Source organism: Triplophysa dalaica, chromosome 22 (assembly GCF_015846415.1).
Source record: "Triplophysa dalaica isolate WHDGS20190420 chromosome 22, ASM1584641v1, whole genome shotgun sequence".
Lineage (NCBI taxonomy): Eukaryota > Metazoa > Chordata > Actinopteri > Cypriniformes > Nemacheilidae > Triplophysa > Triplophysa dalaica.
In genome coordinates, this window is record NC_079563.1 from 10,393,996 (window position 1) to 10,419,504 (window position 25,509).

At 33.4% G+C, this 25,509-nt stretch overlaps 4 protein-coding genes across 6 annotated transcripts in view; 3 read left to right on the top strand and 1 right to left on the bottom strand.

Annotated features, from left to right (window-relative positions):
- cadm2a (cell adhesion molecule 2a) overlaps nucleotides 1-25,509 on the bottom strand; it is a 332,853-nt gene that overhangs the window by 91,856 nt on the left and 215,488 nt on the right.
- Nucleotides 651-1,956, top strand: LOC130411390 (C-type lectin domain family 17, member A-like). Of its 2 annotated transcripts, XM_056735990.1 has the most exons (5): nucleotides 651-796; nucleotides 936-1,211; nucleotides 1,361-1,488; nucleotides 1,560-1,666; nucleotides 1,777-1,956. In XM_056735990.1, exons 1-5 carry the CDS (start codon nucleotides 712-714, stop codon nucleotides 1,898-1,900), a joined length of 720 nt encoding a protein of 239 aa, XP_056591968.1. In that variant the 5' UTR covers nucleotides 651-711; the 3' UTR covers nucleotides 1,901-1,956. The 2 variants fall into 2 exon arrangements, with proteins under 2 accessions (XP_056591968.1, XP_056591969.1); XM_056735991.1 differs by lacking the exon at nucleotides 936-1,211.
- LOC130411386 (C-type lectin domain family 4 member M-like) lies at nucleotides 3,982-6,878 on the top strand. 2 transcript variants are annotated; one of them, XM_056735983.1, is made up of 5 exons: nucleotides 3,982-4,233; nucleotides 5,085-5,459; nucleotides 5,620-5,747; nucleotides 6,107-6,213; nucleotides 6,318-6,878. In XM_056735983.1, the coding sequence occupies exons 1-5, from the start codon at nucleotides 4,065-4,067 to the stop codon at nucleotides 6,445-6,447; spliced, it is 909 nt and encodes a 302-aa protein (XP_056591961.1). In that variant the 5' UTR covers nucleotides 3,982-4,064; the 3' UTR covers nucleotides 6,448-6,878. The 2 variants fall into 2 exon arrangements, with proteins under 2 accessions (XP_056591961.1, XP_056591962.1); XM_056735984.1 differs by lacking the exon at nucleotides 5,085-5,459.
- Nucleotides 21,844-23,415, top strand: LOC130411389 (CD209 antigen-like protein C). The gene is made up of 5 exons (XM_056735989.1): nucleotides 21,844-22,232; nucleotides 22,358-22,603; nucleotides 22,678-22,805; nucleotides 22,883-22,989; nucleotides 23,095-23,415. Exons 1-5 carry the CDS (start codon nucleotides 22,070-22,072, stop codon nucleotides 23,216-23,218), a joined length of 768 nt encoding a protein of 255 aa, XP_056591967.1. The 5' UTR covers nucleotides 21,844-22,069; the 3' UTR covers nucleotides 23,219-23,415.

The following is a 25,509-nucleotide window of genomic DNA, read 5'->3' on the forward strand; positions in this document are numbered from 1 at the left end:
ACAATTGAAGCAATTGGAACAACATAAGGACAAGTGCAATAAAAAACTCATATAGCCTACCACAGTATACAGAGCTAAGTTTTTTTTTGAAAGAGTAGAAAAGAGATAGAAGTCAGAACTGATTAGTCAGGTGTTGACAGAAGAGATGATGACAGAATTTCATTTTTAAGTGAACTATCCCTTTAAAACCAACATTGAGAAATGTCTGCAAGCTCAACACAGCTTATTAATTCTTTCAAAACAGAAGCAAAATAATAAAACAAATTATATCAGCAGTGGTCAACATGAACATATCTCTTAAAAATACACAAATTAAAGGGACGGAGGGGGGGCTTGAAGGAATTTATAGGTCTTTATAAAGGACTTTGAAATGATTGTTAAACTTTTAATACAGAAGTTAATGAGCGAAACTGAAAAAACCCAAGACAAGATGACATTTGTTAAATGATTTTTCACGAAATCAGGTCACAACTGGGAAGTCTGCTCATCCGTTAATACTGTATATTCAAATGCACTTTGACATTCTGCTGTGAAGTTCCTTTATGTATAAATACAGGAAACATTTCTGCCAACAAGTTCCATTCTGCATATTGTTTTTCCCACATAAACACAAACTGTCCAGTAGCATTGATTCACTTCTAGTTGCTGGACTGTTACTATCTTGATCACACTGATACAGTGAATAAAGCATAGAAAAGCTGTAACACTGATATGGACAACAGCGCTATCTATGTCAATGCAGATGCTATAAGAAGAAAACACATTGCTGATACTTCACCATCACCTCAACTCACAGGTACCAACATTTAAATAACAGTGTGTTTCTTCATTTGTATTTAAAGGCGTGTGTGCCGTTTATGTGCTTTAAGTTGATGTCAACTGTGGTAAATGGACAAAAGAAGAGATGAACAGTGTTGTGTGTTTGTTGCCCTCAGAGAGGAACAGAAGTCACAGATCAGTTCTAGTGTGTTTGGTGGTGTTGTGTGTTCTTCTACTGACTGCAGTCATAGTGCTGTGTGTCCTGATCTATACAAACAATCACCAGTTTCACATCAACAACAAAAACATCACACGAGAGAGAGACCAACTACTAACCAACAATATCAAACTCACAGAAGAGAGAAATGAACTAACAGCCAAATACTATAATGCCACTGAACTATATGAACAGCTAAATTGGAAGACAAATCTAATCTGGACACATCTTCGTGGTAATTTTGAACAACAACCAAACAACACAACACATATTTAACATTAAAAGAAAGCAGAAAATGCGTTTGGTAAACCAAAGATCACTGTAAGCTGTATGTAATTTTGGTCAGACATGAAGATTTATTAGCAGAACTGTTTATGTTTACAGATGGATGGATTGAACAAGAAGTCCATTTGTACTTAATTTCATCTGAACTAAGGAGCTGGAGTGAGAGCAGAAGTTACTGTAGAGACAGAGGAGCAGATCTGATCATCATTAACAACAAAGAGGAACAAGTGAGTGAAAGATACTGAATGAAAAGATCATTAAACGTCATGAGATATAAATGTTCTTTGTTTCTTCAAAGGATTTTGTTAATAATATAACTTCTGGAGCACAACACTGGATTGGTTTGTCTGATAGTGATGAGGAGGGCAGATGGAAATGGGTTGATGGCAGCGCACTGACCTCTGGGTGAGAAAACACTCAAATTAACTGATTATCATCAATAAATGATTCTCACATTCAGTCTCATATCACACAGAAAACACCACTGAACATCTAATGCTCATCTGTTGTTTCAGATTCTGGGAAGTTGGACAACCTGGTTATCATAGACTGGAGAACTGCGCTTTGTCTCAATCAGAGTGGTTTGATTATCCATGTACTTCTACTTTTAAATCGATTTGTGAGAAAAATATTTTTTAAAGAGTTGTAAGTGAGATACATCTTTACAATAAATTGTAAGCACCAGGATTTTCTAATTGTTTTATACAGTCTATATGAGAAGTTTACAATGTGCTTAGTGATTTAAGTCAAATATAAAGAATAATTATTAGAGTTTAATATCTTTTATATTTCCATATTGTTCTTTTCAATAAACTAATTTGATTGTTTTTATGAGTGTAAGGGTTTAATATTTCACATAAATGTAAGATTATAATGTATTACTGTATTGTATTGTCCCTTTAAAGCTGCTTTAAAACATTGTAACATATTAAAAAGCGTTATTCAGATAAACTTGAACTGAACTTTAAATTGAATCCTGTAAAAAGAAGCAACTACTGGCACAAATGACGAATGCAGCTGTTAAATCTGTTTGATACAAATACAAAACCACACAATAAAAATGATTTTTCCAAAGAACTTTCAGAACATTTCTTCTATTCTCCATTGGTCCCATTGAGAGTCCCGACCCAAACAAACAGCACTGGTCAATGAGAATCTTTCAATGAAAGTGAGTGTAGTTTCCAGGTTTCCTTCACTGTCTTTCCATCTTATAATCCCAACATGTAATGTTAATACACAAATATGAAGGGTTTACATTTTATATCATTAAATCATAACACGCAGTGAAGAAACAACAAAAAAGCAGGGGTAGTACAAGCCATTACACTGCATAAAGATCTAGAGGAATTACAATACATATTGACATGCAAGTGTTTTGGATGTACTGTGTTGGAAATAATTAAGAGAACATTTCAAAATTATTCTCAGTTTTTCTGAATTTAGTATTTATGTGTTTTGGTACAATTAGCATTTGTGTTTCATTCTGTAAACTACTAACAATATTTCCCTCAAAATTCTAAATACAAATGTATTATCAAGTTCATATTCAGTTTTAACCAAAACAAAAGTAATAATTGTACATGTTTTAACAAATAAATTAAACCTGGATTTTTATCACAGTTTTCATGTGTCTTGTCATGCTGTCTATCTTCACATTGCTGGTTTGAACAAACAGAAATTCAACAGACACTGAACAGGAATATCTTAAAGTTCTGTGAACCAGAGGTTGAATTGTTTTTTCTTCCAAATTCTGATGCCTTTCTGAGTAAAATGGAATTTCTAATGAGAAAAATAGTGGGTATGGCTTTCGTCTTTTTCTGCGATTTGATTGGATGTATAAAAACAGCAATTATATTTTGAAACGGAACTGGGAGGAGACTGACAGTTGAAGGGCAGGAGCATAGCTGTGGGAACGTATTTTGAGCAGGCGGTGCTGTGATTTCGTATTTTACATTTTAATGTTAATAAATAACAGTGGGAAAAAAATTTATGCCGCCTATAATTGAGTGTGATTATAAGAAACAGCATAAAAAGTAACACCTAAACACATGTTATATGTATGCCTATGGTCAAAGCACAATCTGTTGTACGAAACTAGCTGAACGGGGGCTATAGCTTAAACCACTCTTGACCTTCACTAACTCTGTGACGTCATGAGACACTTGTGTTGTCATTTTAACAGTGACGTTATTAAAACAAAAATAGTAACTTTATTAATGTTTTTAATTTAATATTAGTGAAAAGAAACATTCTTAAAATGTATTATATTTATTTTTGAAAAAACATTTTAAATTATGCAGTGTCTATATACACTGAGTACAAATAGCCCTCCCAACGCGAAAATACCTGTTTTATAAATCGTAGCAGATAACGTTATTATTTACACCTCAGTATTGTTGTGGATTAAACATTATGCAATAATAAAAGAGTGTAAATCATTATATTTATAAAAAATATTAAAATGATGGCAACTTATTGCGATATTAAAGCCCTTCAGCCCTAACCTTACCGTAAACCTCAACTTTATGAATAAGAATATTTCAAACATTTAATGTGACTAGCCAGCATTTTGTATTTGTTAGGTTTTAATGTTACATAACAGGTTTTTACTGAGGAAGCTGTGAATGTTCAGTGTTAAGTTCCTGTTTGCAGTAAGTTCCTTTATTTGTAAATCACGTCACCAAGAACTTGTTTTGCATAAAACCCCAAATCTCTGGCAGACATACACAAGTCCAGCACAAGATAGTTAAAAGTTAACTCTTAACTTGAGTTATACAGTTGTATATCTCACCTTCACTAGCAAATGTCTGGTAGTGTGAATGATAGTAGAGATAAAAGTTCAATAATGGACGGAGAAGAAAAAGAAGAAAGGATTGTTGATATCTACATCACTGCAGAGGCTGTAAGAGATATTAAACACAAGAAACAAACTGAGGAATCTGAAACAACAACCCGACCACCTGAACACACAGGTAATGAGTTCTACTCATATACATTGTAAAAAAAATGAAGTAAATTCAACTTAAAGAGATTTTAAATAAAAATGACAAGATAATCTTTGTTGCGTTTACACAAATATAACAGTTCGCTTGACCCCCTTTACTTAAAGAATTATGTAGCATGAGTTCAATCAACTTACAGTGCTCATGTGGGCTGTACTTAAATATTTTATTAATTCACCTTAATGTTCATATAGCGTAGTGAAGTATATTACTATAACAAACAGTTTTGAAAGAATTGATGACTGATTTGATTTAAATTTGACAAATTTTCACTACAAAACAACATCAATAATACTAAATACATCTAAAATTTCGTTATAAATCTTATTAACATCTATATAAATGCCCCAAAAGTGCTTTTTATTTAAAAAAGCATGAATAATCAAACTTTTCAGGCGCAAGGGCTTATGGGTATTCCTCAGCATTTGTACTGATAATATTAAGTTCATTGCACTGGAAAAGTATGTAAGGCTTGCTTAATTTTAACTGTAGTTTAATTTTAACCCATTCACTTTATGCATTCTTTTGAGCTTTTCTTGTAATTTATATTTTTGTGTGGCAAGAACAAAGGATTTTAAGTTAAACTAGAAATATTATGAAATTTCTATATAGAAATATATAGAAGCTACTTTAGATTATACAATATGGTTGTTGAGACAACAAATCACTTTTTACAGTGTATGTCCTCATACATAAAGAACATTTATGTATAATAGTATAAACATTTACAGACACAAATGATATTAAAGTTTGCATGTTTCTGGTGGATGTGAGCTGATATAAATGCTACAATAGATTAACATGATATCTGACGTCTTCAGGAAGTGAGACTGTGAGGAACAGAAGTCCCAGATCAGTTCTAGTGTGTTTGGTGGTGTTGTGTGTTCTTCTACTGACTGCAGTCATAGTGTTGTGTGTCCTGATCTATACAAACAATCACCAGTTTCACATCAACAACAAAAACATCACAGAAGAGAGAGACCAACTACTAACCAAATATACCAACATCACAGAAGAGAGAGACCAACTACTAACCAAATATACCAACATCACACAAGAGAGAGACCAACTACTAACCAAATATACCAACATCACAGAAGAGAGAGATGAACTGAGAGTCAACTTCAACAATATCAGTGTGCAATGTGAACAGTTCAGGCAGGAAAAAAATAAACTGTTGGAATTTCTTCAATTGGGTAATCTTCAAGTTAACTACAACACAACACAAAATGCATACTGTATGTTACAGGATTAACATTACATTTAAATGCATTTTGCAAACTAAACCTTCACCTGTAAATTGTGCTGTGTGATCAGAAATGCAGATTTAGCAGCTGAACTGAATTGTGTTTACAGGTGGATGGATTTACTATGAATCCAGTTTGTACTTCTTTTCATCGGAGAAGAACAACTGGACTGAGAGCAGAAGATACTGTACACAGAGAGGAGCAGATCTGTTCATCATTAACAACATAGAGGAACAAGTATGTTAAAGATGGAGTAACACTTTTCAATTAATTGGCATTTGTTAACATTAGTTAAAGCATTAGATATCATGAACTAACAATCGTCAATACTAGTATATGCTGAATTTATTTATGTTAGTTTATGTTTATTATATCATGAATGAATACGTTTGTAAATGTAACTGTTAATAGTAGTCAATGCACAGTAAACATAAACAACAGTGTTGGCATCAACCTACACTGAGATCAATAAATGAAAAACAACATTGATCACTGTTAGATCATGTTAAATATTTAATTTAGTATTAACAAATAAAACTTATGAAAGAAAGTTTTTGAAAAGACCATTATTATATCCATGCTCTTTTGTTTCTCAGTATTTTGTTGGCAATACGTCTGATAGCAGTACACAACACATCTGGATCGGTCTGTATAAGGTGGCGGACACATGGAAATGGGTTGATAACAGCACAATGACATCTGAGTGAGTAATCACTTAATTTAACTGATTATTATCAATAAATGATATTCACAGTCTGTATCATGTCACACAGAAACATTACTACTAATGTTTATCTGTTGTTTCAGACGTTGGGGAGATAAAGAACCAAATGGAGGAAATAATGCAAACTGTGTTGAGACAAGTGGATCATTCTGGAATGATCATGATTGTTCTACAAATCTCAAATGGATTTGTGAGAAAAAGATTTTAATATGAGTTGTTAAATGAGAAACATACATTTATTCACTAAACTGTGAACACACGAGAGCTTTCATGTATGAACACCAGAACCAGGAATAACAATACAATCAATCTGAGCAAATTAATCAATTTAATTGCATAATTCATACGTATTTCACATATAGACACCGTTGTATAATTAATTCTAGTTTAATTTTATGCAAACTATTTATATTTTAATTTAGATATTTTAGTAAATCAAAACCTTTTTTATGTAGTTGTGTGTAATATTGTGCATAAATGTGAATAACACATTTTAACACAGTTTGTTGTGATGACGGTATTGCAGGATGTATTTATACAGTATACGTTCAGATGCAACTACTGTAAAGAATTACATGTTTGGAACTGTAAATCTGTATCACTGCAGTGTGTTGCAAAATTGTACAATTATTTCCAAATAAATAAGTTTTAAACATTCCCAACAATCTGTCTACAATGACAAAAATGCATAGTGAAAAGAAGGATCATGTGGTACCAGTGTCTTATGTTAAAGACATCTGCTTTAAATCTCTTAAAGAGACATAGTTCATCTTAACTGGCATAGTAAAATTAAATCAACATAATCAAACTGAATATCATGTAAACTCTGACATACTTCAACCTCACTAACATCTTCTAAAAGAACAGATGAGTTTACTTAAACAGAGGAGCAAAGGTCATTTACACAACTCACTATAAACATGATTGCAATAAGCCAAACATTGCACAATTTCATCAATGAATTTGATACAAAAGCAAAATAATAACATTTTCAATATCAGCCAGTGTCAAAATAAACAAGTATCTGAAAGACTACACAAATAAAAGGAAGAGAGTGGTGGGCTAGAAGGTTGTGCTGTAGTACTCGAGTACTCCAGACTCGAGACGTTTTTTATGGTCTCGGACTTGTCTTGGACTCGTTGGTATTTGCCCTCGGACTTGGTCATTGGTCTCGACAAATGTTCTAGCCGGTCTCGTCCGAGTCCAGCAATATATGTTTTATTTTCTCCTTCAATACAAAACATTGATAGATCTATATTCTTGTGATCCGAAAACAAATGATTTGAATACTGAGGCGGACTCTCGACTCAAGAACGAGACCTGCGCGGGCTCAAAATATCTCTCTTCACACAGCAGTTCAGCTCAGTGTGTCCTGTTGCTGTAACTAAATAACTCCGGTATATTGGTTCAAGTCCGCGGGACTGTCATACACGCCAGAAATTGATAATTTAATTAATTTGTAGATAATAATATGTGTTAACGGGAGACACTTTATCTCGAACGATTCAGCTGAACTGGTTCGATCCGGTTAAAAAAAAAGAAAGAACCGGTTCAAATGATCGATTCGTCCGTGGCACGGACCAGAGAACATCAATCATCCATCAGGCACGTTGTCAGTGAGGAGAGGCATAATAAAGTTTGGTTTTACACACCATAGAGAATAGCCTCTGCCCTTTCAGGCGGGTCCTCTATTGAACTTCCAACACGCACGAGCACGGGCAGGCGTACACACACATACACGCATCTACACACACACACAAAGGTGTTTATTGCTGCACAGCCTTGCTGTTAGGAGTGCTGATAAAACAGTTATTTAAAATGTGGTTTATTTTTGGTTACTTTGGGGGACACTAAGTAATAAGTTCTAGAATGGGAAAATATTCAAGTGTTTGCTGGTGATTTGTTACATTATCTATTGGCAGAATAAAATTGTTACACTTAAATTGTAAATTGTGCTGTACCTAAAGTAAATGAAATGATCTTATTTTATCTGCTTTTTGATCGTAGCAAACAATAATGAAAAAGATTATCTTAATATAGAAGATATGCTTTCGCTTGTTTCACATAAATGATCAATAGTGAAGTATGTGGTCTTGTAGTCATGATTCTTTACTGTTTCTGTCTTAACTGTCTCAATTTGATTCGGTCATAACTTGGACTTGAACCTCTCTGGACTTGGACTCAAACCTGTTTGGACTCCGTCTTGACTCGGTCTCTACTAGTCCTGGTCTTGGTCTCGACAAACAGAGGACTTGACTTCAGCCCAATGAAGGACACTAATGATTTTAAAAACAGAATCAGCAAACAGCCAAACTCAAGACATGATGATATTTGGTAAAGATTTTTTAATGAAACTGGAAGGTCTGCTCATGCTTTATTATATTCAAATGGACTGTGACATTCTGTGGTGAAGTTTCTGCATTCAATTTTATAAACACAAACTGTACAGTATAGATTTTCTAGATTACTGGACTGTTACTATCTTGATCACGCTGTATACAAACAATCACCAGTTTCACAAAAGCATCACACAAGAGAGAAACCAACTAACCAAATATGTCAAGATCACAGAAGAGAGAGATGAACAGAGCTCAAGTACATAAAGTAAATAATAAATGTATGCATTCAGTATATTGTTTACACAACAGCTTTAATGTTTGAACACCGAAGGACCTTCAAGTCATTTAATACAATCTACTCTATCTGAGAAGGATACAAAGTAACAAGTACACACATACATCAATATTTTAGCCTGAGAATATGCAAAAATACCTCTTGTTTAATAGGATACATACTGTAAATATAATAAATGAAGATTGTTTCGCAAATTAATTTACAATAATAAACAATTTTACAGTTGTATGTGTTTATTGTGCATCAATGTGAGTAACGTCTGGAACAACAGATCTATAGAACATCAGAAATGTATATTAAAGGTGAGTTCAGCTCAACAGAAACAAAAAGGTCAAAAACATAACTACAGTATACAAGTAAAACTGCATTCTGTAATCAGGAAATCGCATCTTTCAGCTCTCAAACTCATGCCACTTCTGTATATAAAGACACTAAGAGACACCCTTGGCACCTTCATATTGACATGAAAATCTGTTGTCCAACATGTATTTGATATGTTTGATGCATTGAGAATGAGACCCAGGGCCGGACTGGGCCACAAATATTTGCATGATAGCAGAGAGTTACGCGCTCACACATCAATAGTAACTTACTTCTCCGCTACAATATCATTCTCTTCACATTTGTATGTAAAACAAAATGCCGTAGCTGGCTGGCGGCAGGCCAAATCAGTCGACAAGGCTACGGGAATCATCCCGATTCTCCCGATGGCCGATCCGGGGCTGATGAGAACCCATTAGAAAGAGAGCAAAAAAGACTTTCTTTAGTTTATTGTTTCGAGAAGACATTGTAATGAGATCCATTTCGGGGTACACTTGGAGCTTTTCATGTTCCTTGGTCTTATTTTAGATTTAGCTGCAGAACTGAATTATGTTTGATTTACAATCAGTTCAGTTTGTTCTTTATTCCATCTGGGGCTAAGAACAGGAAACTCGAGAATCAGATCTTGTTATCATAAACAATGTACTATTATGGTACTAATATGGTACTATTATGATTTGCATGTTTATTCTCATTTCATAGTTTATTGTTAGCAATATGTCTGGTACAGAAAACATCTGAAGTGGTTTTTCTGACAGTGATGAGGAGGGCACATGGAAATGGGTTGATGGCAACACAATGAACTTCAGGTGAAAATGACTAAATTGTATTGTATTGTATTGAATTGTAAAAGTATAACTTATTCAATACATAAACTACATCATGTTTTTCAGTGTCTATATGAACAGTCCCACATGACCTCACATGTTTTCCTCATTTACTTAATCAGGTCGTGCAGTGTTTACTGCAAGTTTAAAATGGAAAATCTGACACATTGCAGAGACAGCAGCTATAGAAGAAGAACATTGGGAATTTTTTATTTCTCATTTGAAAACAGCTAAAACTGGGGCATTAATCATTTTTTATTTTTTTAATCTATCCCAACGTCGGGCACATTTTGTGTGCCTGTTATTTATTCAGCTGAAGCACATGCTAATTTGAACACAATACCCATTTCTGTTCCTATATTCATTAAAACTTGAAACAATTCTGCTAATAAGTTCCTTTATTCATAAATACTTTCAATAATTCTGCATATAAGTTCCTTAACTCTGCAATACCAACCAGATAAACTCAAAAGCAGTTTGAAGTTAACACTTAGTGCACCACACTTAGTGTAAATAAGTAGAGAAAACTCCAAAACTAACATAATGGATATGGATGATGGAAAAAATAGTACGGATGATATTTATATCAACTTTGATACTGTAAGCAGTGAAACAGGAAAAGAAACTGCAGATTCCAATACAACAAGAACAAAATCTCAGGAAATCACAGGTACTGTGTTTGCTTATGTTAACTATGTCTTCTTCAGCATTTGGCACAAGTAAAGATTGCATGGTTTTCGTTGAAGTGAGCTTACTAAATGGACAAAAGCAGATTAACGGTATGTTTGTTGCCCTCAGTGAAAGAGCCCCCGAGGAACAGAAGTCACAGATCAATTCTAGTGTGTTTGGTGGTTCTGTGTGTTCTTCTACTGACTGCAGTCATAGTGCTGTGCGTGAAGCCCAATCTAGAAAGAGATCAGCTTATAATCAAGATGAACGATCTGACTAAAGACAAAACTATTTTGCTTTCCAAATGTGAAAATTTGACCAATGAGAGAGATCAGCTAAAACGGGAGACAGCTGAACTTCAGACGAGTCTCGGAAAAATGGGTACGCTTCGTGTGGGCATAAAAGAACTTGGTGTGGATGTGGATCAGAATTTAATAATTGAACTGTTTGTGTTTACAGACGGATGGATTTACCATCAGTCCCATTTTTACTTCCTTTCATCTGAGTTATTGGGCTGGACTGAGAGCAGAAGATACTGTAGAGACAGAGGAGCAGATCTGATCATCATTAACAACAGAGAAGAAGAGGTGAGTGGAAGATAACTGTGTGTGCTATGTGTGATTATAGCTATAGAAAATGCTGTATACGCTGAAAAAAAGATTTGTAGATTTTAATAAAATCTTCAGCACAAGTTGTTTTTAAGTCAAACTTGCTGCTATTATTTAATTACGTAAATTCAACTTATTTAATACAAGTAGATTTAGATAAAATATCAAGTAAATGTTACTTAAAGTAAACAAAAAAGTTACACTGAACAAATACATGTGTTTAACTCAAACTTTACGGATCACTTAATTTCATATTGAAATATGCTATTTTTTACAAGATAGATTATCAATAAGAAGAGACGATGGTCTCTGTACTGGCATTAGCACAGTAACTGTTTGATAAGTGAAATAACACTTCATGACTGATATAGTGCCTCCCTCAGCCTAGGCTCAAGCACAGCTCTTCTGAACAACGGTAACAACTGAAAAACCCAAACTTATAAATAACACAAAACTCTCCTAAATCTCAAAGATAAATCGACAAACAACACAAACAACTCTTTCTTTTTACTGAAAAACACTTAAAATGACAGTTAATCTTGAAAATGTATGTATGTATGTATCCTCAAATGCAGTCAGATACAAAGCACGGAACTAGGAACTATAGATCAACGGCCCAGGGAGATATATCTACAAAAATGATTTATGTACTCTCAAAACAAAATAAATAAGTAAACTTAATTTTACCAATTTAAATGGTTTAACAAAATACATTTAGTTGGATTTAATTCATAATTTGTTCAATTAAAATTAATCAAAGAAAATAATAAAACTCTTACCAAACAAAATTAGTAGATCTCATTCTGAAGATTTTTACGGTATTTTTACTAAATTTATTTTTTGTTAAAAACAGGAAAATAATTATATTAAGTATATTTTAATAATTTATTTTTGTAAAATCTATTAAGGCACATAATCAGTGTATACACACACACAAAAAACTGTTCTTTATTTACCGTTGAACAGCAAACAAGCCGAGAAAAGCGGCAAAAACACTCCAAAATGTGTGCAGAACACTTATTTTAGTCACTTTTCATTGGTTTAATATTAGAAGAGCATACAGACAGACGTTAGTGCGATCAACAGTAATGATTTGTGATGAACAAATATGAACAAATATGAAGATTTCGGTGCCTTTGTTTATTGATGAGTCAAGTGTTTGGAATGTAAACAATGCTAATTTTTGACATACTAAAATTGGTCAAAATTGGTCAGTTTATGATATAAATGTCGCAGCATTTCTTCTTTTCAGGATTTTATTTTGAAAACGCCTGGTACGTAAAACAGCTGGATTGGTTTGTCCGACATTGATGTGGATGACACATGGAAATGGGTTGATGGCAGCGCACTGAACTATAGGTGAGATATTACTCAATTTAACAGATTATTATCACTAAATGATTCTCACAGTCAGAATCATATCACATAGAAAACACCACTGAACATCTAATGCTCATCTGTTGTTTCAGCTTCTGGAGGTCTGGAGAACCCAATGTTACCAAAAACAGAGTAGACTGTATTTTATCCACTACAACAGGGTGGGTTATGTATCCGTGCAATTATGCTTTTAAATGGATCTGTGAGAAATTATTTTCAAAATGACTTAATAAAGTTAATGATGGCTTGAAACATCAAATGTTTTGCTCTTTATTCTTTTAATTTATCTTATGTAGTTTTTAAGAATAAACAGATAACCCTTTAATAATGAACTATTCCCACTACACAACTGTTTCACTATACAGCATTTCTGGTCAAAAGTTTATAATCACTAATTTTCAACACTTTTGTGTTAATAGTAAACCTATCTAAGTTATGAAATAACAGTTATGAATGGGAATTCACTTTTGAATAAAAAGCCTAAATAAACCCATTGACTCCTACACTATTTATTTTCCCTACGATGGCAATAAATGGGGGATGAGATCTGTTTGGATACTGACATTCTTCCACATATCTTCCTTAGTGGTCATCAGAACAAGACTATTTATTTAGATTTGAAACAACCCGAGGGGGTTAAAGTAAGATTTCATTTTTGGGTGAACTATCCCTTTAAGGCAAGGATTGCAAAATTTCTGCAAGCTTGTCACTGCTTGTTAATCCATTCAAAACAGAAACAAAATTATAAAAAAAAAATTATATCAGCCAGTGTCAACATGAACATATATCATAAAAATACACAAATTAAAAGAAGGAAGTGGGGGGCTTGAAGGACAAAGGATTTTATCATTTTGAATACAGCCAAACCCAACACACAATGACATTTGTTAATTATTTGTGAGGAAATCAGGACACAACTCATGAAACTGGGAAGTCTGCTGATCATATAATGTATTATAATGCACTGTGACATTCTGTTGTGAAGTTCCTTTATGCATAAATACAGGAAATATTTTTGTCAACAAGTTCCATTCTGCATTAAAATTTTCCACATAAACACAAACTGTCCAGTAGCATTGATTCACTTCTAGTTGCTGGACTGTTACTATCTTGATCAGACTGATACAGTGAATAAAACATAGAAAAGCTGTAACACTGATATGGACAACAGCGCTATCTATGTCAATGCAGATGCTATAAGAAGAAAACACATTGCTGATACTTCACCATCACCTCAACTCACAGGTACCAACATTTAAAAAACAATATGTTTCTTCATTTGTATTAAAAGGCATGTGCCGTTTATGTGCTTTAAGTTGTTGTCAACTGTGGTAAATGGACAAAAGAAGAGATGAACAGTGTTGTGTGTTTGTTGCCCTCAGAGAGGAACAGAAGTCACAGATCAGTTCTAGTGTGTTTGGTGGTGTTGTGTGTTCTTCTACTGACTGCAGTCATAGTGTTGTGTGTCCTGATCTATACAAACAATCACCAGTTTCACATCAACAACAAAAACGTCACAGAAGACAGAGACCAACTACTAACCAAATATACCAACATCACAGAAGAGAGAGACCAACTACTAACCAAATATACCAACATCACAGAAGAGAGAGACCAACTACTAACCAAATATACCAACATCACAGAAGAGAGAGACCAACTACTAACCAAATATACCAACATCACAGAAGACAGAGACCAACTACTAACCAAATATACCAAACTCACAGAAGAGAGAGACCAACTACTAACCAAATATACCAACATCACAGAAGACAGAGACCAACTACTAACCAAATATACCAACATCACAGAAGAGAGAGACCAACTACTAACCAAATATACCAACATCACAGAAGACAGAGACCAACTACTAACCCAAAAAATCAACCTCACAGAAGAGAGAGATGAACTGAGACTCAACTTCAACAATATCAGTATGCAATGTGAACAGTTAAGGCAGGAGAAAAATAAACTGTTGGAATTTCTTCAATTGGGTAATCTTCAAGTTAACTACAACATAAAATAACATGACACAAAATGTGTACCGTATGTTACAGGACGCAGTAAATGCATTTTGCAAACTAAACCAACACCTGTAAACTGTGCTGTGTGATCAGAAATGCAGATTTAGCAGCTGAACTGAATTGTGTTTACAGATGGATGGATTTACTATGAATCCAGTTTGTACTTCTTTTCATCGGAGAAGAACAACTGGACTGAGAGCAGAAGTTACTGTAGAGAGAGAGGAGCAGATCTGATCATCATTAACAACATAGAGGAACAAGTATGTTAAAGATAGAGTAACACTTTAAAAATAAGTTGCATTTGTTACCAGTAGTTAAAGCATTAGATATAAAAATCAACAATACTAGTAAATGCAGGATTTATTCATCTTAGTTTATGTTAGTTTCAAATCGTACTAATACATTTTGAAATGTAGGGGAGATCAGTGATTAAAGTACCATTTTGATCATTTTAAAAGATTATTTTTCACCCAGAGATATATTTTTGCTGTGGTCAGTAACTCACAAGTGTTCTCTAACAATAACAAGTGGCATTTTGTACACATGTAGAACAACTTCTGTATAATTTCACCTTGAAGATCAGTTGCGCATGGTTACATTCGACTACGTCAGTTGGGATGAAAGTAACACAATAATAAAAGGTAGATTTTTTGTGTTACACTTGTTTTTATTAAATAAACCTGACTATGAGCTTATTAATATGACACTCCAAACACCCTTTGCCTTGTTTCTTTGCAAAAATAAAAACAATTAAATTTCGTTTAAATTTAAAGTTTTATCAAATGTTTAAAAAGTAACCCGATTGTCCAAACTTAAATTGTTTAAAATATTTTGTGATTGGCAATGTTAATGCAATTTATCAAACATTTCAACAGTATGAAAATTAAAGTTAAAAACTAAAAACAAAAAAACTTTTGGTAACACTTTATAATAACTGCACGCTATGAATCATTAGTTAAGCATCAGTACATAGTTAATTAATCATTTATGAAGCATTGGCCCCACATTAATAGACATTAGTAAGCAGTTTATAAATACAGCTATAAATGCTTTGTTCTTGATTTATAAGCATGTATATAATATGCTTAATAATCAAATTTTCATACTTTATTAAGGATGAATTCATCATTTCTAAACTAAGGATTACATTACTTACAAACCAGTTAGTTAGGAGTTGTCAGTGGTTCATGAGATCATTTAGAAAGTGTAAGTAAATGATTAATAAATGCTTTGAATGCACAATTATACATCTTATTATTCTGACATATAGTAACAGTTACTTAATTTGTTAATAAATGCTTTTTTAAAACACATTCCCGCTGTAATTCATGATTAATTAAGGTAGTTATAAAACATTTACTAGTTGTCAGTTAACTATTTTTGTGAGCTCATCTAAAGTTAGGACTATGTATGCCTTGTAAAGCGTTTACAAATGAGAGTTAAAGGCTCAGTTATCTTCTAAACAGAAATAGGAAAAACACAACACCGAGGGATACAGAACATAGAAATATTTATTTCAAGATGCAAAAGAAATTAATGTGTACAACTGTACATATTAATGAATATAAATAATTTAATATAAAATAAAAAATAAACCTCTGCAAAATTAAAATTGTACAACCGAACATATAAATTAACATTAAATTAATTGATATAAGATGAAAAATAAACTTCTGAATTTTTTTAATTTCTGCACACCTCCAGAAAAACTATAACCGTGAAGTGATATGCAACTCTCATTTGTAAACGCTTTACAAGGCATACATAGTCCTCACTTTAGATGAGCTCACAAAAATAGTTAACTGACAACTAGTAAATGTTTTATAACTACCTTAATTAATCATGAATTACAGCAGGAATGTGTTTTAAAAAAGCATTTATTAACAAATTAAGTAACTGTTACTATATGTCAGAATAATAAGATGTATAAATGTGCATTCAAAGCGTTTATTAATCATTTACTTACACTTTCTAAATGATCTCATGAACCACTGACAACTCCTAACTAACTGGTTTGTAAGTAATGTAATCCTTAGTTTAGAAATGATGAATTCATCCTTAATAAAGTATGGAAATTTGATTATTAAGCATATTATATACATGCTTATAAATCAAGAACAAAGCATTTATAGCTGTATTTATAAACTGCTTACTAATGTCTATTAATGTGGGGCCAATGCTTCATAAATGATTAATTAACTATGTACTGATGCTTAACTAATGATTCATAGCGTGCAGTTATTATAAAGTGTTACCAAACTTGGTCAGGGAAACAATGTCGAAATCACGTGATATTTGGTCGCTTCGTTAATGTTTGCGTGCTAGACATGCTGTCAAAGTTTGGAAGGCAAATGTAGTCAGGGCTCTTGGAAAATTGCCTTTTTACTTTCGTCCTGGTTCTCCTCTAACTGTTAATCGTAGTCAATGCACAGTAAACATAATTAACAGTGTTGGCATCAACCTACACTGAGATCAATAAATGAAAAACTACATTGATCACTGTTAGATCATGTTAACTATTGAATTTAATAATATTAACAAATACAACTTATGAAAGAAAGTTTTTTCAAAGACCCTTATGATATGCATCCTTATTTGTTTCTTAGCGTTTTGTTGGCAATACGTCTGATAGCAGTACACAACTCATCTGGATTGGTCTGTCTAAGGTGGAGAACACATGGAAATGGGTTGATAACAGCACAATGACATCTGGGTGAGTAATCACTTAATTTATCTGATTATCACCAATAAATGATATTCACAGTCTGTATCATGTCACACAGAAGCACTACTGCTAATGTTTATCTGTTGTTTCAGACGTTGGGGAGATAAAGAACCCAATGGAGGACATAATGCAAACTGTGTTGAGACACATAGATCATTCTGGAATGATCAGGATTGTTCTCAATATCGCAAATGGATTTGTGAGAGAAAGACTTTAAAATGAGGAACATTCACTACAGTGTGAACACACGAGAGCTTTCATGCATGAACAGCAGTATCAGTCATTTAATATAATCTATCTGAGCATTATAATTGTTTAATTCATACGTATTGCACACATAGACACTGTTGTATAATTAATTCTTAATATTATGCCAAAAAAATACATGATACATTATGGAGATTTTAAGTAATTCAAAAAGTGTTTCTATTTAGTTGTTTGGGTTTAATATTGTGCGTAAATGTGACACATGGTTTGTTGTGATGGTATAGTGTAGGATGTATTTATAGTTGAGCTGCAACTACTGTCTATACACAATTAATATTGTATCACTGCTGTTTTGATCCTCATGCAAAAAAAAATGTTTTTTTCCAAATAAATAAGTTTCAAACATTCCCCAACAATTGTTCTACAATACTAGATGGATCATGTGGTACCACTGTTTTCTGTTGAAGACATCTGCATTAAAGCATTAGTTAGCAAGTTTAATAAATAAGACTAGAAACAAGACTGCACAGGTACTGTGTGTAAATATTATTATATTTCTTCTATTTGTACTTATAAGCACAAGTACAGATTATGTTTTTACTTGACGTCAGTTGTGCTAAATGGAATATGTTTGTTGCCATCAGTGAATGAGCCTGCAAGTATCAGAAGTTACAGATCAGTTTTAAATGTTCCAAAAAGACAGATTAAAGTTTGTCAGAAAACAACAGAAATCTTTGACATACTAAAATCTGTCAAAATCAGTTCATGATATAGATAACCATGCAGCATCTTCTCAAGGTTTTGTTTTAAAAATGGCTGGTGCCTACAACATCTGGATTGGTTTGTCTGACATTGATGAGGGGGAGGTGGAAGATGGAAAAGGGTTGAAGGCAGCGCACTGACCTATAGGTGAGAAATCACTAAATTTAACTGAATTATTATCAATAATTGATTCTCACATTCAGAATCATATCACATAGCACTGAACATATAATGCTTATGTGCTGTTTCAGCTTCTGGACGTATGGAGATCCTAATATTACCAATAACAGTTTAGACTGCATTTTATCCAATATTATAGTATTCATGTAGTTCTTATAATAAATGGATATATGACAAAAGTATTTCTAAATGACTCATTACACTACAAAAATAATGCACACTGTATATTGTGAATGCTAAACCCTTAAACATCAAATCTGTTATTGTTTAAATGACTTGTTGTATTACACCATCTTACAATAAACAGTTCCTAAACATTCAGACTTGACTTTTTAGCACTTTTTTGACATAGTAGGATACTCTGTGAAGATCCTTTACTTAAAAGGAACAAAATGTATTTTCTTTAACCGTTGTGGTCACCTATAGTTCAGTTAAGCACTACCCCTCAGAAATTTGTCAAAACAGGAAATACTGAGTCGACCTTTAATTAAGTTCAGCTACGTGCAAAAATATATACAGACAAATCACAAGACATAATACAATTACTGATTTCTTTAGAATCACTACTTTCATTCAAGATTAAAAAAGTGCATGTGACATAAAACAGTTGCATTCACATAATTTGTATAAAAGCTCTTAATAATGCATGAGAAAGGAAAATCACATATCACAGCAAGCTCAGCTCACAGGAAGCTGAATAATACCTTATGACCCAGATTATTTGAGGTGTGCAGTGGGTTCATATGCAACTTTGTATTGAGTATAATATGTAGGACGGTCAATGTTACCCATAACGAAGAATAGATACTGATGGTCCACAACTAAACCTCCATATACATGGTACTTTTAAAATTTTTAAAGCTTGGTTTTGACAAGAATACAATACAATGTAAATATGAGTTTAAAACGAAATGTTTATAGATTCATGCCAAAAAAAATCTTTAAGATCCAAAACAATAGTTGACAGTGCCATTGTGCTTTTACAATGCGTGATGCCTAAAATATAAAAAGGTGAAGGAAATATTCTAAACTCATTTGACTAACTGTTCGGATACAGTCTGCTTTACAATTCCTTGTTAACCTTATTTTGTTCACATTTTGAATGTAACATTATTTTCAAGTTCACACTATTACGCTTCATTCTGAAAGCTTCAATTATCATTTCCCTACATTCATTTCTTTTGGGCAGTCAAAATCTTCTCTCTCAAAACCAAAGAGATGAACGCCGCAGATAGACTGATGATGGACAGAGATGAGACCACTGTGGTTTTATTTGTTTGTTCCGATACCATAAAACTACATGACATAACAACAGAGGCACACGGAGCCATACAACACAGCAACCAATTGCTTGAGCATGCAGGTATCGTAGACAAATGCAAATCTGAAGAGGTTATCAGACCTTACACATATTCTCAGTTTTACATGTCAAAAAGGAAAAGGCAAAGCATGGTGTTAAAATGTCATTTTCAGGAAGTGACTTTCAAAAGAAAGGAAGCCGGAGATCGACCGCAGTGTGTTTAGGGGTGTTGTGTGTTCTTCTATTCCTCGCCATCGTACTGCTGTGTGTTAACTTCACAAAGGAAACAAACCCGTTACAGATCGAGAGAGACAAACCTAACATCAAACTTTCTGAACATGGTACATTTTGTATTCTCGCACAACCTTAAAGTAACACATGCTTCTTTATATGAACTCTACACATGATCTTTAAATCTTTAAATCTGTATATCTACACACAGATTTGATTTTAATTTGTTTGTGAATTTATGAATTTATTTATTATGAATTAGTAGTTTGTTTCAGGTTTCAGGAGATATTTTATCTTGTTTACATTAACAGATCAGTGCTCTCGTAATCCCAAGTGGATAACACACAACAACAGTTCGTACTACATCTCCTCGGAGTGGAAAACATGGAGCGGGAGCGAGAGCAGACGAGACTGTTTAGAAAGAGGAGCAGATCTAGCGATCATAAACAACAGAGAGGAACAAGTGAGTGAAACATACTTCTTCAGTATCTGCTTTTAACTGCGTCTGATCTTTAACACGTTATTACTTCATCCTAGATATTTCTTACACAAGCTACAAGCGCAAACATTGTTTGGATTGGTCTGACGAACAGTGATGAGAAAGGGCTTTGGAAATGGGTTGATGGCACCAACATGACCTTTGGGTATGAAACCTGTTCACATGTCTCATACTAAGGGATGTGTCCTGTATAATATGATGGACTTAAAGATCACCAATGAAATGCCAATCCCATTTCCTCATAGTTAAGATTGCATGACATCCAATGCATAATGTTTATTTCTTTATTATATTTTGTTCCAGGTTATGGGATCCTGGGGAGCCTAACAACAAGTTATCAAATGAATATTGTGCCGTATCTCTCTTTAATTGGGCCGATTATCCATGTAATTACACTTTTGTATGGATTTGTGAGAGGGGTTTAGAAGTTTAACAAGACTTTGATATCAATTTTGTATAGATACAGTAAAACACACCAATAGATTTGGATTGTAATTAATTCATGTTTGATTATTTCTTAATATAGCTATATCAGTATATTTTTTGTACATGCTCTTTATAGAAGTACTGTATATCCAACACAATTCGGTCACTAAAATCTCTCTCTCGTAATGGAATTGAGCAAATAAAACGCTTTTCATATTAAACTAAAACTATGTATAGTAAAAAATTTTTTGAAATGGACAACCTAGACTTCTTCAATATTGTGTAAAAAGACTTCAATAAAAGAAAAAAAATCTGCCAAGTAAAGGCAAAAGAGGACTACACTGAAGATAGATCAAATATATAAAAAAACAGATTTTTTAGTTGACACATAATTCTCTTTGTGTTATTCCTTATTGTGCTATTCCACAGTTTTGAAAAGCTTACTATTGATCTCTAGAATGTGAAGAAACATGAAGTGAGTATAGTGTAAAACTGTTGACCAGTAGTGTGTATATATATGCATTTGGGTGGATTTTAGTTCTACTTGTGATGGTATGAATTATCTAATAAAACAACAAAACTAAAGAATGCGGCTCGCAAATAAACGTTGTTCTATATCAATGCATACACTGGCTCGTGTATCATTTGTTGGAACATCATTACACCATTACTACGAAGCCAAAGATTTCAACACAAAGGACATTGCAGACACTTTCACTTGCATAATGGATCTGATCGCATCATCACCGTACGGTAACTTGTAGATTCAGTTCTGTAGTAAGATATAAAATACAACAATGTCAGCATACCGTACACAAGTATTTCTGTGACACACACACGCTGTGCATTGAGGCAATGAATGTGGGTTACATCAGAATTGCAACAATGACAAAAAAACTTTAAGCATCGATGGTCCATGTGCATTCAAGATTTTATCATGTTTGCACTAGTTATCAAAAGAGGAAGAACATTGCCAAACTGAACAGATCTACACAGAAGTGACAAGGAACATGTTATAGAATTTTGCTGTTAAAGAGGCAGAATGTCCGAAGTAATTTACAGCACCGTTATCAGGACTGAGGCAAGAAATAGAGACAAAATGGAGATGATGGTGGATATTTATGAGAGTGCAGATTCTATCAAAGATCATGACTTCAAGAGGGATACAAACACACAACAACCACAGCAGCAGCAGCAGCAGACAGGTACTTCTGTGTTTAAAGTGAATGAATAGGAAAGCGAGAGTTTGGATGTTTAGTCATAATCTATAGTTTTTTAAATGGATAAGCAAAAAATAGAGAAAATGCAACTTTATTTCTGTCATTTCCAGGAAGTGAGACTGCGAGGAACAGAAGTCACAGATCAGTTCTAGTGTGTTTGGTGGTGTTGTGTGTTCTTCTACTGACTGCAGTCATAGTGCTGTGTGTACAGATCTATACAAACAATCACCAGTTTCAAATCAACAACAAAATCATCACACAAGACAGAGATGAATTTAGAGCCAAGTACAATGATGTTACTGAACAATATAAACTGCTGAATCAGACACAAAATGAACTACTGAAATATCTGCACGGTAATTATGATTATTATGATTATTTGCATTATTATTTAATGCAGATTTAGCAGCTGAGGTTTTTTTGTTTACAGATGGATGGAAGTACTATGAATCCAGTTTGTACTTCTCTTCATCTGAGGAGAAGAGCTGGAGAGAGAGCAGAAGATACTGTACACAGAGAGGAGCAGATCTGATCATCATTAACAACAAAGAGGAACAAGTGAGTAAACATACTCTATATGTTGGGGAATATACTGAATAAGTATATTCAGTTGATCATTTGTTTTTACTTCTTAGGAGTTTGTTAAAAATATGTCTGGTTCAGGCTACATCTGGATTGGTTTGTCTGACAGTGACGAGGAGGGCAAATGGAAATGGGTTGATAACAGCACACTGACCTCTGGGTAAGAAATCACTAAATTAAACTGATTAATATCAATAAATGTTTCTCACAGTCAGTATCATATCACACAGAAAACAAAAGATCTAACACTCATGTGTTGTTTCAGCTTCTGGGCGTATACACCTGTTGTCAATAGAAGAAAGAACTGTGCTGTGTCTCATTCATCAGTGTGGTATGATTATTCATGTGATAATACTCATAAATGGATATGTGAGAAGAGCATCAACTAATTACACAAAAATATACACGTTATGTAAAATATATGAAACATAATTAAAGGTGTTGTGAACTTAACATTGAGTGTGAGTCATACTGATTTATTTACTTAAAAATAAAAAACACACCTAATTAATATTATATGACATATTTAAAATGTGTAAACAAAATTGCATTCATCATGTTTGAACATAAGGGGTCACCCCATGGAAAGTCTGTATTTGTTATGAGCTAATAAAATCTTTAACAACATTTTAAATGTTTGATACAGTTAAGATGGTCAAGACTTGATTACTCGGTTGGAGTTTATTATGCAATAACAACCAGCTGCCTGTACATTATCCACAGCAAAACTCTTTATCATGTTATGACTCAATTTAACATTTATTCTGATGCACCATGTCAGTATACGAAAACATTTACAATGGTGTTCTCCAATAAAAGGGTGACCACCACTCAACAAACCAAATGTGTGACAGGTAATACGTTTGTGTGTGACAATGTGGGACACTATTGAAAAGTAGTGGTGATTTAGTAGTGTGATATTATAACGTAAAGAAAATATTTATATTTACTGTACATATACATATATAAATATATTTTATCTTTAAGCTTGTAAAAATATGTTTTTATTCAGCCCATTCCAACTACAACATAATTAAGCTATAAAAAACATTTTATAAAACAACTTTGAAAGCGGTTTCAATTTAAGGTTCACTGTCCCTTTAAATTTGAGCACAGGTCAGACATGGACTTATCATCATACAAGGGCTGAAAGATCTTGTCACGAAGAGAAAATTAAATGACTAAAGAAACAGAAAATAGTTTCACTTTCAAAATGTATTGTTAAATAATATATTCCATTATTTTTAATGTTTATAAACTAACAACAACCATAAACATTGTTTCAAAGCCACACACTTTATAATGTTTTAGTGATTAGCCGGCAAGTTGACATGGGAGGGATCGCCACAGAACTACAGTTTGACTGACGGACGTCAAAGCCTCTTGTTGACCGAATTCACGGCTTTCTTCATCCATTAGATTAAAAGGTGTAATGAACTGGTCTTGTTTAGTAGTCGTTGATATTTTTCTATGAAGGCGGTGTTTAACCTATCATAGATCGGTGCATTCCAGAACCTGGCGTTCGCTGGGCCTGGTGTCAATAACAGATGTAATCTCTGTAACAAGGGCGTTTTCAGTTCTAACACTTACATGATGTTCGCGTGAATATGATTCCCTCTTATATATCAAAAGCTTGGGTTAAAATTTTGTTTTTAATTCATGCCTCCTTTAAGTCCGATTTTGAAACATTGTTGCGTATGAGCTCTTTGGACACTGGTGTTAACTGGGTTGGTGCCTGTTTTTGACACAGTGGAAGTGCTGGTTAATACAGTAGTTTAATAAACTTGAAAACTTAAACTTGAAATTTACAAAAGTTTCAGAATATTTATTCCTTCCACAAATTGATATTTCTTCAGTGCTTTAAGATAAAAAATATAATAAGAAAATTATATTTTGTCATCAGTTAAATGTTTCTGTAGTTCTTCAGCTAGAGCGTGCCACTAGAAAAGTTCTGGTGTGTGCACACAAAAGCAAGCAATTTAAATGATTACTTCAGTCGTATACATACAAAGTCAATGCAAAGACATGAAAATACATGCGTGCCAGGCAAAGTGAATGAAATAAATTGAGCAACACGATTGCTGCAAACATGCGATATTCAACTCTTCTGTGCAAGCTGAAAAAACTTGAGCTGGATATTTACATGTGGAGTTTTTCGTCCTGTGAGTAATTTAAGAGCGAGGAACGCAATGCTTAGCTTTTGGTTTGCACACATGATAAGTCCCAGAAAATGTAAACTATAGACTGATAAAATAAATACAAACTCCTTATAAATAAAAGCACAAATGTATAAATGTAAATATATTTAACATACAGGTGAATCAACATTTGTCTAGACTCTGTACTTCTATCTGCCTTAAAAATGACAACCATACGAGAAAAAAAAGAAAGAAGAAGTTGTTTGTTTTATAAGACGGTTTATCATACGCTCTTTAACCTCAGTGTCTGTAAGCAGAACACATGAAAGCAGATCATCTAAACAGAAGCACACAGAGCATTTACAGTGTTTCAATGCTGGACTGGAGAGAATTAGAGATTACTGAGGTTGTTAACAAACATTTGCTCAAGAACACGATTTAGGAAGAAAGTAAAGAGGGGATGGAGAATATACTTTATTTTTGTGCCAGTGAAGATTCTCTGAGAGATCGTGACATTAGGACACAGACCAACTGGAATACAT